The sequence below is a fragment of the Ceratotherium simum genome, chromosome 7 (genome assembly GCF_057802395.1).
Source record: "Ceratotherium simum simum isolate JZ-2026a chromosome 7, ASM5780239v1, whole genome shotgun sequence".
In the NCBI taxonomy this organism is placed as follows: domain Eukaryota; kingdom Metazoa; phylum Chordata; class Mammalia; order Perissodactyla; family Rhinocerotidae; genus Ceratotherium; species Ceratotherium simum.
This window is the reverse complement of record NC_141906.1, coordinates 65988246-66006136: the sequence shown is the minus strand read 5'-3', so window position 1 is coordinate 66006136 and position 17891 is coordinate 65988246. Positions and strand designations below refer to the sequence as shown.

The 17891-nt window shown below is 40.6% G+C and overlaps 1 protein-coding gene across 4 annotated transcripts in view; it reads left to right on the top strand.

Moving 5' to 3' along the window:
- CADM1 (cell adhesion molecule 1) overlaps positions 1 to 17891 on the top strand; it is a 319210-nt gene that overhangs the window by 275744 nt on the left and 25575 nt on the right. For 3 of the 4 annotated variants that reach the window (XM_087433720.1, XM_087433719.1, XM_087433717.1), the window contains exons 7-8: positions 2955 to 3127; positions 7953 to 8036. In XM_087433720.1, coding sequence (XP_087289846.1) covers positions 2955 to 3127; positions 7953 to 8036 — 257 coding nt within the window. The remainder of the gene's footprint in view (positions 1 to 2954; positions 3128 to 7952; positions 8037 to 17891) is intronic. The other variant, XM_004427296.3, reaches the window with a different exon arrangement.

Here is a 17891-nt window from a genome sequence, read left to right as displayed (position 1 = left end):
GAATAAATATCTTTGGTTCTTAATGGTCAGGATTGGAAGAAAAATGAAATGCCAGCCAAGATTGAAATCTCAGCTAATTCTGTTTTATTATCATCAACATGATTGTCAGAATTATTTTCTCTCACACACAAAAAATAATCCTAATAAATTTTTAGTGTGCCCACAATCTAATGATATATCTGCTGCCTTCTGTGTTAACATCTAAGCTGCTGGAAGATGGTTTTCGGACTTAAATTAAGCTGCTGTGTTTAGAGCCAGCTGCAGGCAAATGAAGTTTCCCTACCTTTAGTTTTGCTTCTTCCCTCAAAGAAAAATGTCATACTCGACTCCTAGCAATATTTGTGTTAGTAAGGAATGATTCAGGAATATATGTAAGCCATTGCATGAGAGAAAAGAACCAACTAACATTCTTATTTTATTGAAAAGTATGAAGAAGCTACTTCACTTGCCCTGTTAAATGATCTAAAGCAAATTAAAGGAATTGCATATCACTAATTCAGCAAAAAAGCCATGTGGTGGCACTCCTTTAGACAGTATTCAGTTTAGTTTGGGAAAGAGGGGAATCTTTCATCTTTCTAGTAGGGTGAAGATTGTTTTTAACTGTTTTTTAAGGAAAAAACCAATCCATGGAATGATAACCTGGAGCAGCAGGTCCATGTTGGGATTAAGAGCACTCCAAGTTTCAGTGGTCCCCAACAAAAGACAGCATTGAGCTCCCTCTGCTGTCCCTGTGCTATGATTTTTTTTTTCTCTCAGAGTTTTGCTAACCAGCGTCATTCTCACAGTTGTCTTATCAGGAACTGAGAGCCTCTTAACAAAGATTCCCCAAACCTTTGGAAAATTCTCCCCATTCCGCCAAGGAATGATTTATGATAAGAGGCCAGAGAACCAAAGGGAGCCTGGCTGCTGCCTGCTCTCTCTTCCCACTTCAACCCTCTCTCTTTTGTGCTGCTTCTCCATGGACTAGAGTTTGCTTTCTTTGCACTAGCTGTTTGGAGATGACCTTTAGGAAGGAGGAGGTGGTCTTGGTTCTGTTTCTCTTTTCCTCTGGCATTTCAAAGTTATTTGGTTTTAAATGCTTCAAGCTTTGACAGAGCAATCTTTTTCTCTTTTGAACACTGCACAAGATTCAGATCTTTGTTTTTATAAACTGTTTGAACTCTGCTCTAGTTAGCAGCTTTCCTTACCTCCAAAACAATCCAGTGGAGAAAACAAAATTCTCACAGGCCCCTTACCACTTGCAATACCTGTATTCAGCCACATTAACCACATTTACGGTATCTGGCTTGCTAACCTATATTTTGTTTCTGTATTTTTACCCCTGAAGAAGGTACCATGTTCAATTGAATGTGCCACGGGGACAGTAAATTACATGTTTCCTTCAGGACGTTTATGCCAGAGAGGGTGTGTGTTTGTTCCTCTCAAATAGGAACGGGTGTATGGTTGTATGAGCGAGCACGCATTACTCGGCTGCTATCCCTTCTAGCATATTACCTATTTATTTTCTCAAGAAATTGCATACAATAAAAATGGTAATTTAACTTGCCATTAAATGTTGTGAATATTCTCCGCACTTACCCCCACTGATTGTTTCAGCTGTCAAGCAGCAGGGCATTAGGTCTGATTGCCAGGCAGACCCATTTGCCATTGCCTGCAAGGAGCACATATGCAGTACTAATTTTTAAATAATTTACTGGGTCGTGATGACAAACCCATGTGTAATTAAAGAAAAATTGTAACTTCACATCCCATTTGAAAATGGGAATGCTACTTGACGGGTCTGACTTGAGTATCCTTTCATCACTAAGCGTGGGTCTTTTGTCATGTCGCTGCTCCTAGACGTAGCCTTAGGAGCTGAAAGGAGCTTACTTCTGCGTTCCAATCTATGTTGCCCTTCCTTTAAAATGAAAGTTTTCAGGCACTATCCTAGATGTGGCCTCGATTTCCTAGGAGGTTGAGGGAGATGCCTTGAAGTTTTAAATTCAGTGAGTTTGAAAGATACTTTGTGTGTGTGCAATTTTGGCTCTGGAGCATCTTGTGAAGTTTGCTGTTTCCTGATGGATACAACTGTGAACCTTGAATCACTAAAACAGACTTGTCTCTGATGAGCAAGTGCCATAGGGGGTAAGGAGTCCATGCGGAGATGCCTCCGCAGTGATTAACCTGGGAGTCTCCCCCTCAAGCTGCAGGGCCCGCAGGTGCACATGTAGGGGAAGGGGTAGCTGTGTGTGGGCCTTGGAGAGCCGGTGAAGGAAGGCATTTTGTCAAGGAACACATAGATAAGATGGACCGGGGCATTAGGAGGTGCCATGGCATCTTGGGTTGGAGGAGGGCAGATTATGGGTAGGAATGAAGGGGAGAGGAAGGGATTGCATCTTTCCAAAATGAGAAGATGTGGTTTTTCAAACAGCAGAGGCTGAAAGAAAGTGCTATTCAGATGTAACAGTCCATTCCTTTTTGTGAAACTCGAAATCCATTTAAATATCACAAGTGGCTTCTAAGCAAGTGTCTGAGTGTGTTAGTAACCATCATATTAATGCATGTATCACTAGCCAGGAATTTGATTTTTCCCCCTAATTAATGAGATGATTAACAATGGGTGAGCTCTGTCCTGTTGGAATTGGTGTGAAACCACACAGCAGGACATAAAAATAGAGCGCACTGGTTTATTTGCTGATTTGTTGAAGATGAATTGGAAATAATGAGACTGCTGCTTGTGGTCTGTTGAAAGTTTTTCCAACACCTGATAATGTTTAAAAAAAAAAGAGTATATTCCAAACAGATTTTTGGAGACTTCACAGTTGTAATTCTGTGAACTTAAGACATCTCCAGTAGATCCTCTTTAATTGTGTCACCCTAGGTGTGTTTCATTTAATGCATGGGTGAGAAGTTGGATGCAGACATCTTAGTGGGAAATAATAATGCAACCTGTTTTTCTCCCCTTTCCTCTGCAGGCCTGTGATGGTGACTTGGGTGAGAGTGGATGACGAAATGCCTCAACACGCCGTGCTGTCCGGGCCCAACCTGTTCATCAATAACCTAAACAAAACAGATAATGGTACATACCGCTGTGAAGCTTCAAACATAGTGGGGAAAGCTCATTCGGATTATATGCTGTATGTATACGGTACGTGAGAAGATAAAACACTCTGCCATTAGACTCATTTACATGTAGCTGCTACTTGTGATGCACTCCCAAAGCTTTTTGGTTAAGTTGAAAACCAAAACCCAGTTTGTTTCCTTCAAGAACTTAAAGAAGCCTGGCCGGAGGTGGACTCCAGTGTCTCTACCAGGAGGGCAGTGACTTTTCTTCTCTGTCTCTAATCGTGGAGATTTCCCACTGGATCACAGTCTCTGGTCATGCTGAGTAGGAAAGCTGTGTCCTCAGGCACAAGCTATGGAGATTACATTAGAAATAATGACTGCAAAATTCAGCCTCACGAATTAATGGCTTTTCAGCTCAAAAAGTTTATTCCCATTGGTGCTTTCCTATGATGCCTGGGCTAGCCTTTCTCCTGCTTTCATGAGCAGAACTATCCTGTTTTCAGCATGAAGCCATTACATTCCAGAAGATGTTGCATGCCAGTAAATGCTAAAAAAAATATAAGGTCCTTGGTAGTTACATTAACCACCTATAGCTACTGCTTTAGACACAAATGCTTTTTTTTTTTAATTTGTCTGTTTTCTTAATATCTTTTTACAGGATTATTAAAGCATATTATCATGAATTTCATTCTTTAATCAACAAATATTTACTGAGCATCTACTATGTACCAGCCACTTTAAACTTATTTCCCATTTTTATCTTCTTGTCAATTTTGTGTATGGTGAATATTCTCTATTTAGTTGAGGAGTGCACTGCCTGTTTAGTCTTAGGATGACAAACTGAGTCTCTTCTGTCCAATTGAAGTCTCTTAGTTTTATACCAGGAAAAATAGCTACGAACTGACATGACACAGAATGAGTAAACCATAGGCATGAAAATTTTAATGACTTATAAATATATGAATATATGTGTGCATTTCTTTCTTCATATTAGTAGTATAAATAATCCAAGTGTAAATGTATGTGAATATAGACACATAAATATACACATGGAATATTTACACCATAATGTCTTAGAACCTGGCCACTTTCCTTATGAAGAAAATAGGAGTAGCAGTCTTTTTGATGAAATAGAGGCATGCTTCAACCGTATCTACGTGGACATTAAAGTATAATCCTTAGCCTATACTGGAGCGTTTTTTTTTCCCTTAGCATGTGCAGAATTAAAGGATCACGTCTGATGACCTTATTTGTAGACTTCTGAGGTGTGTTTTCTTTGTACACTACCCATATTGTCTGTAGTCTCTACACATAATAGCTTTCGTTCTCCCCAGTAGTTAAGGAGATCAAAGTGAAGGGAATGGCTTTTCCATGTAGGGGCGAGGGGCGCTGCACGCCCCATTTTCAGTCTCCAATACACAGAGACCCCTCTGTTCCTCAGACTCCTCACAATCTGCAGATGGAAGGGGGTGGAAGGTAAATCCCTCCCTTTTGCTCTACCTTCTCCCCTCTCCTCTCTTCACGTCAGGGTTTGAGCCTCATGCGAGTCCCCTCCACCACTACTACTCGGTTTACAGACCTTCATCCTGCTCTTTTACTAAGTGCAGATTTTAAAAAGCAGTGACAGATTTCCACCAGTCTATTATAGGCTTCCTTGATTCACAAGACTAAGTTATCTGGAAAAACAATTTTGATTTATTGTACCTACTGTTCCTACATCTCAAGATGAGAAACATTTTGTGGATTTGATGGACAGCTACGTTTGAATAATTTTGGACACTAGCTTATGGCTCACATTTCTTGAGTGCTCATGTCGTTCCACGCCTTAGGATGGCTGTTTGACATGCATGATCACCTCTAATCTCCACAGTAACACCATGAGGTAAGCATGATCGTCATCCCATTTTACAGACGATAAAATGAAGCTTAGAAAGGTCACGTAAGTTGCCCAGGTTCACAAGGTTACTTAAATATGTTTCAGAGCTATGATACTTTGAGTCCAAAGTCTGCAGCAAAATTCGTGTCTTTCTTTGTAGTTCCTCTTTTTCTCATTACTTCGCATTAGAACAGTTCCCTTCAATATAAGATTTTCTTTTGGAATTAACTTGCTGGGCCAGAGAGCATTATTTGAAAGCCAGGAAACATAGAGACCCACCTGTTTAGGCAAGCACATCTACATACACATACCTCCCCAACCCAGGATGGTGCACTTATCCTTGTCAAGGGATGTGGTAGACCTACAATATACTCCCTCCCTCCCTTCATCTGTGCTACTAGCAATACTCGGAATGGCAGGCTGGAATACTAACCTGAGGTCTTGTTAGTCCATTAATAAAATATTCTAGCAATTTGAGAAGATGGTGAGTAGATTTTCTTTTCACGGGTGATTTATTGTACTACAGTAACTTGCAGAGTACTTTATGAACTAAGAGTTAACATGCCTTTAAAATGTTTAATTCTCTGGAAGTAACTTCTATACTTGGAGAATGTAGCTGGTTAGCGCCTGAGCCCCAGTTGGTTTTGTTCTTTTAGCCTCTATGTGTCAAACACAGCTCATTAGCTCCAACTCGATATTTTCTTAAGTACTGGCCTCACGTTGCTCTTATTGCGAGAAATGGTCTAAGCATTGAGGTCACACCTGTTAATGGAATCCGATTCATTCAGGTCGCTGGAGCGAGATGTGAAGGACAACGGTTACCCCAGTAGTGATGAAAATAATTGAAAGTGGGTGATGTTTCACAAAATGAAAGGGACTCGTGACCTTTTTCTGAAGTCTCTGCCCTCGTTAGTCTGGTCCACTTCTTGTTCATAGTCATATTTTCAAATCACCTTCAGGTCCACTTTGTATTGTGGACATCACACATTTTCTGCCAATACTTCTAGAGATAGGTAGAGAGATAGCATTCTGATACATCAGGAGAAGTCTCCCAGGTACAGATGTTCCTTTTCAGTGATAAATATTGTAATCGAACCAGAACGGAAAAACCACATTAGCTGTCCACGTGCTGGGCAGCAGGCACCTCTCTGGGTACAGTTGAGTTGGGTAGTGGAGGGAGCAGAGTGTCTTCAGTGCCCGGCTCAGGGGCCAGTGCCCCTCGTTCATCTGTATCTCCGCCTGTGCCTGCAGCAGGGTACAGGTGCATTCAAATGACCTGCCAGGTCACAAAATACTTCCCCACCTGTGGCCTCCATAAGGCAGTGTCCAAGGAGCAGGACCGGACATTCTGCCTGCTCTTCTTCTAAAGAGAGAGTTTGAAATTAACATGTACTCATTTCTACGTCTTGGAGGAGAATGAGGTTTTTGTTTTTCATGGATTCCTTTTTGGACTCCTGTGTGAGGCTGCTTTAAACAATAGTTTAAACTGCTTACATCCCCAACGTAAATTAACAAGGTCTCTAGTAAAACAGAACAATTTGCTGTTAATTCTTCCCTACCAAATTCATACCTTTGTGTGAGAGAAGTTTGTGAGGAAATTTAAAGCCTCAGATTATTGATCAATAGTAGGAGTCATTTTAAGCGGACCTGACACCCCAGCACCAAGATAATGTTTTTATAAACTTACAGGAAGTTGTACCAAACCCAATAAAGGTGCAGTATATAATTAAAGTTTTGATGTATTAATTAGACAATCTGAGAGCTCACTTGGAGATAAAAGGACACCAAATGTGTCAAGGAGAAAAAGTTGGCATGCTTTAGATAAAATTTAAAATAAAAAGTCTTCAACTCGTCTTATGCTCTATTATAGCAGAATGATTGCTTAGTTCAAAGTCTTGCTGACAGTTTAACACATTCAGTTTGATCATTTGGGCTTAGAATTTTTTTGTCTCTTTCATATTTGCCCTTCCCTTTTCTCCCAAATAGTTTTTGAGATGATAGAAGAGTATACAGTATATCAAACATCTGACAGAGGATTCCCTGTCAGATTCCTGGCTTTGAGGGTCAAGCCTCATTTATATTTGGTTCTCTCGTTTACAAGATGGCAAATATTCTTTAGTTTTATCATTGTCGTCCACTTAGGTCAAGCTTTTAACACAAGCAAAGGCAACTAACATTAATATTTATAAGTTGTAAAATTTATTGACTTGTAAAAAATAAAATCTCCGTAAAATCTCACATACCTGGAACTTGATATTTAGTGGTGACATTCTCTCTTCTTTGTATTTATTACAAGTATAGAAGTAGTTTTACTTCCTGCTGGGATGTATTGATGGAGAATAATGAAGTTAACAGTCATGGAGAGCAAGGAGCAGGAGCACACTCATCCTTGGCCGATAGGAGCCCTTTAGATAGAGCAGCGCCATCCCCTCCTCCTTTCTCCCTCTGAGAAAGTATAAAACGAAATGACAGCCATTATATGCTCTCGGTGCCCAGTCTGTTTAACCTCACCTTTGAAATCGGATTGGGGTAGGAGGGTGTCATATGTTTTGATTTTTCCTGCCTTCTCGGCCTCCCATCTCCTCATCCCTAGTTCACTTCATTAATACAAATCTCTTTCCTTCTTTTCTTAGCTCTTCCAACTAAGGCTTTGGGAGATACAGTCATGCGCCACATAACGATGTTTCCGTCAATGACAGACCACATGTACAAGGGTGGTCTCATAAGATGAGCACCATAGAGCCTAGGTGTGTAGTAGGCTATACCATCTAGGTTTGTGTAAGTACACTCTATGATGGTCACGCAACGACAAAATTGCCTAACAACGCATTTCTCAGAACAGATCCCCATCGTTAAACGAAGCATGACTGTAATTACAAGACATAAATCTTTGGGGGGAAAAGAACTTTTGGTTTTACAGGGAGGAGTCATCAAACAAACATCTCAATGTCCTCATGCCTTTGTTCTTTCATTACTGATCATTGTTGTGTTCAGCATTGTGGGTTTGATTTTCCTTTTTTTTTTTATCCAGATCCCCCCACAACTATCCCTCCTCCCACAACAACCACCACCACCACCACCACCACCACCACCACCATCCTTACCATCATCACAGGTATGGTACCTTCATTACCATTGAAAATGTCCTGAATGTATATTGTCTTTCTGGTATGTATAAAAAGAAGCCTAAAAGTTCCCTCTAAATCTTTGGAATTTAATTGTTCCTTTATTTTGAAACTTCAAAGACATTAAATACTGTGTTCTCAAGTTGAATCTTAAGGACCTCAGAAAATCTTGAACATCCAAGCGTTTAACAGTAGATCAGATATTTTGCAGCTTACGCATAAGAGAATTCTTTTTTTAAACATCATTATTCAAAGAAAAATGCTAGGCAAAATGGCAGCCTGCCTATTAGAGAACATGCTGATAGCTTATGCTTAGCCATGGTTGGCGAAATGGTAAGTATTCTGGCTTTGGATCTTCTCCTTGTCTTAATTTCATCTTAATCCGTGTGAAGGAAAATACACACCCTTTAACATGCCCATGTGGGCCATGTTCCCAAATGCAGCATCATCCTTCCTGCCCCAGAGGGTGCCTGCTGGCAGTGTTACTGCCTGTTTATGTTGCCTGGGTAGTCACAGGAGATCAGAGGGTGTCACTCTTTCTTCCATGCTGGGCACTCATGTACCCCTCGCTGCCCTCAGTTAAATGCTGGAGGGGTGGAAGAGGCAGCCACAGCAGTTGTAATTCTGTGGCTTTATCTCTTTGGCCTGTCTCAAACTCTTATTCAAAATGAGTTTCACTGTTTCTTATTTCTGACCGTCACTGAGGGAGGAGGTATGCCATCCATGACCTTCCTGGTACCCAGTGGCTCTCATATTGCTTGATGTTGCTTGTCTGGGAGCCTTGGAGTTTCCTCTGCCTTCCAAAGGAGGAGTGGTTATGTCTGCACCAAGTCAAGTAGACATGCAGGATTTCCTTAGGGAAGGCCTTCTCCACCCACTGTTTGCAGGTACCTACCACAGAAACATGTAGAGGTAATTATTCTATGAGAAAACAAATCTCTTTAAAAAATAACTTTTCTACTTCATGCTGTTATGAGACTGCAAGTTCTCTCCGAGCCACATGGCCCGGTATACAATCCTGTCAGTGGATTTCTTTAAAAACGCTGAATATTTTACTCATCGTTCTTCATGTGTAAATCCTTTTCACCACCATGGATATGGCAACCATCCTTTACGTTGACTTTCCGGAGACATTTTCAATTTTCGTGGGAGTCGGTGAGATAGATATGATGAAAATTCAAAGCATTCAATGCATCAGTTTATGAAATACAACAATAGATTGTCTAATCTCAGTTTTCTTCACCTTTCTAACCATTACAGTGGAACAACGAGAGCTTTTAAATAAGCCACTAGTGAGGATTTTTCTGAATGTTGTTTATAAAAACATCGGTGCCTGCACTTACTTTAAAATCTTCTGAAAATCCATCAATTGGTTTTTGTGTCTCACTCTAAACTCAGCTCCATCCAGGCCGCTTCCTAAATTCTTGTCCGTGTGTATTTCTGTTTTAGCATTTTGTTAGTTCCTTTTGCTTCTTAAGTGAACTCAGTTTGTTACTATAGTGCATAGATTCCTCCCACTTTCAGTATCATTAATAAGCACAGCAAAGATGCTCCTTCCTAACTTTGATTTCCAGAGCAAGCATGCTGTCAACTTTCCATACAGCACACTAGGTGTTTACCTTTTGTGATTTCTTACCTCTTCTCCAGGCTGTAAACTGAATTAGGCTTGAGCTCTTGTCGGGTCTTCATAAAATTTCCTGGGAATGGCCCTTTGGATGTCTGTGTAAATCGCCCCCTTCTCTGCTGCCCTGCATATGTGAAAACCCCTCAGTAGTCTGTCTTGTCTTTGCAGAAGTTGCCCAGGTATGAGCCAGCCTTTATTACCTCTCAGTGTAGATGGTCCCATGTAGGTAGCTAGCCAGGTTTATGTTTGAAGGCAGGCGAGGCCTTATTTACTCTGTATAAGCACTACATTCCTCTTTAATATGGGACAACGCTTTCCATTTGTGGCCAGCCTCTCACTAGCTTAGGCGTTTTTTTTTTCAAGACCTTTTTTAACACTCCCTGAACTCCTCCCCCCTCACAATCAATCTCAGGAACTCAGCAAAGGCGCTCCAGTTCACAGCTCTTTAATCCTTCACTCTAGACTAAAGCTAATCTTATGTCCTCAAACAGCTACAACTCACTGTTATCACAGTCCCCACTGCAGAGACTCCGTTTAAGAGGAAATTTTAAAAACAAACAAGGCTGTATTTCTGTCCGCATCCAAGGTACCTTTCACAGGGGCCTGTCTTTGCTTCTCTCTCTCTGCTCCTGGCCTCTCAGCTCAAGATAATGTAAGATGATCTCAGCGATGCCCTTTAGCCCCTTGATGTTGGCACTTGAACCCTCTCCACACACAGAATGCATTTGTGGGAATGAACGTCCAGATTCTCACTGGCACGCCCAGGAGTAGTTCAACTAAAATTGCCACTAAAACAACATTGTAGAATCCGCTGCCTTAATGGATGTGATCTTATAGGCTTACTGTGTCTTAACAAGCAGTCTTATATATATTTATCTTGCTCAGAAAGTACACTTGTGGAATTTAACATTTGCTCCTTTCTTCAAACAGATTAAAGGTTATGGAGCCAAATGATTCTGTGTCCCATTTTAAAGGTCCAGGCTATCCCTGAGATTTAGATTGGTTCCTAAAAAATCTCCCAGACTGAATCTTGACAAATGGATAGCTAAATTAATTTCCACTCTTCTTCTCTCTTGCACTGTTTGGTACATTACAGCCACCATTAGCCTTAAAAGCTTCAACAGCTAAGTCCAGTGACAGTAACATCAAGCCTGAGCTGAAAAAACAGCAGCAGCAGCGCGCAGTCATCTGTTTCTTTTCTCCCGGTGGAGTGCAATAACTGAAACCCATTCCCCAGGTCAGAGTTTCATTACAAGAAAAATGTACAAATGCAATAGAAAAATATTTTTAAATTTGAAAGGTCGTAGTTGATTTCTGATTTCCCTGAAAGGAAGTGTTGCAGTGTTATCTTTTATCTTCCATAACCAGGATAATCGAATTGTTGCCCTTGTTAGGGAGGCAGACTGTCATTGAGCTCCCAGTCGCCCGACTCCCTCAAAACATGTTAAAGCTTCATCCTGCAGACCCTTGAAAGGGAGGATCTGGGAGCCGGTCTGACTCGACATTGCTCGCCCAGAATCATAGACCTGACGGGTGGGAGGAGCAGGGCATCTCTGTCTCCTGTCCATCCCGCGCGGAGCAGGACTCCTGACGGACACGTGAAGGCACACCTCTGAGGGTGGCTTTATCTAGGGAAGACTTTTCACAGCCTCTAGAGTACTGAAAGGAATATTTGAGTCACTTTGCCATATCAACATTGTGTGGCTTTATAACTGTTAGGCCATTAATGTCATTAGAATCTCTTTCCAAATAAAAAGCATTTGATTGGCAGGATTGGGACGGGACCCATCCAGAGCCCCATAGTGATTTGCCATAAGATTCTTTGGTGTCTCTGTCCTCTTTCCTGTTCATTCATATTCTGACTATATATTTCTGTTTCAACTATTGCTATTGGCAGGCCCCCCGCTCCTTGATTTACTTTTTTTTTTTTTAAATCGTGTCGAGTTGTCAATGTGGTTTCGTTCATGAAGATGTATGCTGCAATATGGAAGAGCCAACTGCATAGTTTCAATTGTCCCTGGAGTCTTCTGGTAAAATACAGAGACAGCCAGCCGTGAGCCGGGCTCGGAGGCCTTTGTGCAGATTCCCCTCAGAGACTAGAATCAAAGAAAAATCTACTGCCACACTGGGGCATTTGTTTGTGTGTTATGTTTTGTTGTGTTTTGAACTTTCTTTGAGGTTAGTTGACTTTGTGTATTAGGTGTACATAAAATTACCTGATTCTGTGTTTGGAGATAGCTTTCGCCCCATTCTGCCAGTTGGATCAAGCTTTTTGCTGTCATCATCTTAGGAAAATATTTCGTGTTTACCTTCCTAGTTAATGTGGATTTGGTATTGTTTCTGTCTGGTTGCGTCCTGAGCTAGATGCTTGACGAGGAGTTCCATGGAAAGCATTCAGGGCTTGGTTTTAACACCCTTAGCAGCTTAAATGTAAAACTCCGGCTGGGAGGAGTTCAACCTGTACGTCCCACTACACATGTGGCTGTCATAAATTAAAAAATTAAAATCACCCTAGAATAAGAGATGAATAGCTATGGGGCCAAATTCTGAAACACATTTAAAAATCTCTCATAAGAATGAAGTAGGTCATTTCTAAATGAATTTTTCTCTTTTTAAAAATACATATTTAATTAAATATTTGTGTTTCTTGGAAAAGAAAACAGCAAGGTTTTTCTTACTGGTATCTAAGCACTCAAAACCTAATATATGTTGGAGAAAGTCCCACTCCCAGGCTCACGTTACTGTTTTGGCTTTCATAGTCTAATATCATAAGGTTTTTTGTGTATGATATGGATCAAATCACATAAATCAAGAAGGTGAGGACAGCCCTTATGCTTCAGTGATATTTGTAGAATATGCCAAATTGGGGAAACTCAACACCACAGCACATGTTTTCTTTCAGCTTCTTAAATATAAAGGAAAGAAGTACACCTGTACTTAAGACTGACTATATAACATGACCATCTCAATTATCGTAGAGAGCTTTGCTCCCCTCCACATAGAGCTGTCTGTTCACCAGGGTCTTAGCTTAATGATTCCTGCTCTGTGCTGTTGATAACTGCATGGTGCAAGGAGTACATGCTTGTCTGCTTTTAGGCATTCGTTCCACAAATATCAAGCCCTCATAATATGCACAGCACTACGCTAGTACTTATGGAGACTAAAAATTCCTTTAACCCCGTAAAACATGGTTTAGAGAATAGGTATAGACTTTGGAACTCAATAGCACGAGATACTGTGCAGGTAGGGCTGAGTCAGTGGCACAGGCAGAAGGCTGAGGAGAGCACCACAGGAGAAGTAGGATTTGGTCTGTGCTATCAAAGAATGGAGAGAATGTGGATTAGAAAGGATGGCTTTTTGGAAATTAAGCATGAAGGCCTAACTTGACTTCAAGCATCTATCTTCAATGTGTGTCTGTTTTGTGTGTACTTATGTTCCAGGCATATATTAAGCTGTTGTTGCTAGGAAATAACATCTTTCATCCTAGAATGTTTACTAAATTGCCTTTTTTCCAGAGTTAGCATATACTCCATTAAGACTGTTTTTCATTCATCATTTATTGAATATTTATCGAGTGTTACTGATATGCCAGTATGCCTGATGACAAGAATATTATTAGGACACTAGTAAGTACTCATGAGCCTCCTTTTATGTAGTGAGCCACCATTTCAAGTTTTTGCCCCAAAAGTACTTGACCATTTTTTTCATACCGTCTTAAGTGTGTACTTTTTTATTCTGGAGATGATTATAAACCTATTACAAATAGCATCATAGCCAACCAGTTTTTGGCCCCTACTGATTTATGAGGGAATAGAAAAAAATTAGAATACTACAGTGATGAAGGTCACTTGATTCTGCATTTTTTTGAAAAAGGAATGAGAGATGGGGAGTGAAATTTTTTTCTAATGCCTTCTATCGTAATTTCCATACTTTTATGCTCCTTGTTTAAAAATAATCCAAGCAAGGGGCCAGCCCAGTGGCGTGGCAGTTAAGTTTGCGCTCTCTGCTCTGGTGGCCCGAGGTTTGCAGGTTCGGATCCTGGGTGCGGACCGATGCACCACTTATCAAGCCACGCTGTGGCAGCATCCCATGTGAAGTAGAGGAGGATGGGCACAGATGTTAGCCCAGGGCCAACCTTCCTCAGCAAAAAGAGGATTGGCAACGGATGTTAGCTCAGGGCTAATCTTCCTCACCAAAAAAATAAAAAAATAATCCAAGCGATAAAGACTTGACATGTTTCTATACTAAAGCTTTATCAACAGTGCAAAAAACTAATATCATAAATACAGGCTTCTCAGGGTTAGAAAGTGAGAGTTGGAGCTATCTTGAGAGTGGGAAATAAAGGACTGGCAGGAAGGAGTCGGCCCTCCAGTGTCTGACACAAGATGAATATTAGCTGTGATTTCTCGAGCCACGTCCCTCTCTCCACCATTGCCCTCCGTGCAAACCCCTCTTCTTTCCCTCCCCTTGCCTGTGCCTTCCCCTTTCCGTCCCTCCTTCCACCCAGCATTCACATGCAACATGGTAGAGTAATTGTTTTCCTTGTTAGATGAAACCGCTGTACAGATTCCTATTATTTTCAGAACATCTGGTTTGCAGATGAAAAGATCTCAGGGGCGCAGCAGCACTAGTGAACAATTCTGAAGAAGCTTTTAAAGAAACTTGAAATTGCTTAACCAAAAAAAAAAAAAAAAAAAAAATCCACTCCCCTTCCTGCTGTTCTGTGGCACACAATGTCTTCACTCAAAGGGGAGATGACATTAAGAAGTAAGAGAGCTTTATTATGGCTCTTCTGTCTGGGCCTTTTAGCTCCAGTTCTGTTCCCATCCACTTCTCCCATCCCTGAGAAATGGGAGTTTAATTAAAGTATAACATAGATGGAAAGAAAATTAACCAGGAAACCAGTAGAAAATAAATTTTAAAGTTTAATTTTCCAGCACGTATTTTTGCTTTCAATAGATTTCAAATAAGTCAAAAATAAATAAATTAATTAAGGGGAAAAAAACTATATTTAATATATATTGGCCAGCGCAGCACAGCTATGAAAATAAAATTGTCAGGGGAATTCCTTGCCTTCCCTAGCGTCTAGATTTAAAGCAGCTCCATAACACAACTGGAGGGGAATTCAGTTAAGAAAACCCATTGGCTCCTTATTGACTTTGGTTAAGAAAATAAACTGGGAGAAAGTGTATTAAAATATGTCTGGACTGCTTAGTATGCTTTCATTTAAGCTTATGACGATCAAAATGAGAGAATTTAAATTCTTTACAATTAAGCTCTGCTTTTGAGCAGATTGGGTTCCCTGGATTATGACCCTGTGCATTTTTTAATGGACACCCTCCTCACACCCACCCCAAAATGCAGGCTTGCAGCGAATCTGTGCATTGTAAAGCAGGAGCACCACAGAGCAATTGGAGAAGAAAAAGTATTTAAGGTTGTGAATTTAATTTTGTTCTAGGATTTTCATTTTCATTTATGGCACCCGTTGTGTTTGAGACCACGGACTAATTTATGGATTAGTTTTAAACCCCCAGTCTGTCACACTCAATGAACAATCTAAGTTGGAGAGAATCCATATGAAAGGATTAGAATGTGCCACAGTGGAGCTTACACATGACTGTTTCAACTAAATATTGCCCAGCTGCCTCTCATGCAGTAATTTTTTTTTTCTTTTTTTTTCTGGGACTTGGTTAAATGGCTAGTGTCTCTAATCTCACACATTCTCAGAGCCTTTTCATTTTGTAAATATCTTATACTGCAACGTGAAGTGTATGTGATGTTTAATTTATTCAAGATAGGGTCCCATAAACTGTTTGAATGGCTGGGAGACTAAGAGAAGTCAATATTTAGTGAAATGTGCATCTTCCAAATAGCAGTGCAGGGCCCGCCCTTGGATACCATGTTTGATTATGCACATAAAACAGCTAGAGAGTGACTATTAAGACCATACACACTTACTGGGTTTGCAAGAACGTGAGATTGTTTTTTTGTTGACCATATAAAATAAACGTACAATAAATTTGCCCTCATCGTAATTAAAATTAAAATAGAGACAATAGCTCAGTAGGCCTTTTTAATTTCATAACCCTACACCACCATAAATCCAACACAACTTTTTGTGACCTATTTTTCTCATAGACCTAGCTCAATTAAAGACAGCAACAAATGAAGTTTAAAAAAGCCTTTGTTAGAGCAATTAGGCACTCGCATTTTTCAAGCTAATTACAGCATTCATAACTTATATTGGAAATTTACTGTTTGCATTTTGCCTGTACACGTAGAATGTTATCAGACAATATAATGACCCCACAAGTTGATTCACAGGGGTGGGCTTGCACATCTCTCCAGTCTTCTGATTAAGATACCCTAATAAATCCTACTTCACAGAGCCACAGTCACTTCAGAGCCAGGGTGTCTGTGGTTTCTGCATGAAGCCATAATGCAATTATGAAGGAGAATTACATTCTGTCACAGTGCTCTCCTGCGGGGAGCACAAAGTCACTTCTAAAGAATTTTTTTTTTAATTCTTCACTTGAAATAGCCTCTGTTGAGATAGCACACCAGATGCTCTTGGAGAAATGGAATCCACGACTCCCCCGATGCACCCTCCGTCTTGGTCTAAACTTCGTGGCCAGCCTGTGTTTCTGCCGCAGTCTCCTTCTCCATTGCTGATCATGGTTTTACCATTGCCAGCTGCAGTAACTGTGTTGTTGGACTTGAACATGTGTTTGCTTTTAACTGTTTTAGAACATGTTTTTTCCTTCTCAACATCCCTTTCTCCTCCCCTTTTGGGCGCAATTGATGGATTTCCCATCCCCAAAATGGGGAAGCACTGTGAACTATGCTTGGTTTGTTTTTCCAGTGCCCACATGGAAGCCAACGCCTAGCTTCCCTTAGTTTAATTTCGTCGGAAAGCTGACATAATGTTGTGTTGTAGGAAGACAGTAAATTGGGGAGTCACTGGTTAATGCTAAGATACTATTTTTGAGGACTCTTACCTTTAGGTTTTACTCCACCCCCTTCCTTTCATTTTATACTAATGATTTACCTGTGAAAATAGAGCATATTAGAAGTGCTGCTACAAAAATAATGAGCCAACATGTTTGTTGCTTTTTTTTTTATTTTGGAAAGGAGCCAGTGCCCAGCCATAAAATGTATTAACATGCATATAAGTGTTTCTGTACAAATGTATATTTGATTTTGCCCCTCAAATTGAAAGCACCTCAAACTAATGCTTGATTTGGATATTTCAAGTAAGGAGACATGCCAACTGTGTCAAGGGACTCTGCTGGAGAGATGTTTCAACTGCACAATTTTTGGTATTGTTTTTTTATTGCTGTTTTATGCATACAGACTTGACTTGTAAGTAAGTATTGTGTTCTTATGCGGTGTATTGTATGTTTTTCTTCATCTATTCTTCAGAAACTCAGCTGTTAAGTTATATAAGCTGCAGTGACCTCTCAGACTTCTGGTGAATGCTGGCTCCTTAGAAGGGCTCTAATTTTTTGATGGTATAGGGTCCTGAGGAAAGCATGCCAACTGAAGGGGAACACTGGTGTGAATTCATGTGTCATATTTATAAATCAGAAGCACCAGGCTCGTTTGACCAAAAAAAAAAAGTTATGTTTGGCATTCCAGTGCATTTAAACATTGCCTGTGTCGCGTCCGAAAGAGTCTTTGGAGTCTCCAGAACTCAGGAAAATATTACCAGCTAAATAGCTACATTGTAAAAAAGGACAGGTAACTACTTGCAGTTTTAACCCAGAATCCCACTTCAGCTAGAGATGACTAGCTCGTGTGTCGGTGTCACTACCCCTTTCTGGTCAGAAGGGGATAGTGGAAGGAAACCTACTTGAGAGGTGTAGAACTGAAAATTAAAGCATGGCCAGATGGGTTGACGTTGGAACGAAGTTGGCTCGAAGAATGGTGTTAACACAACTCTGGGAAAAGAATGTCGTCGTGCATTTTGTTAGATGTTTATCCCACTCCCCCTGTAGCCAAAAATAAGGAGAAAATGTCTTGAGCCCCTTGAGGAATTTCCTGGGAGGAGGAGCCAGGACAGCAGGCCTGGTTCTGAAGCCTAGTAGAAGAAGAAGAAAACTTGAACAGCATCAGAAATAGAAGAAGACAGAGACAAACCACATTTTCTTCTACAGCAAGTGCATCTGGCAATGGAAAAAATCATGTGCTATCTCCTCATGCAGCCATGAAGGCAGGACTC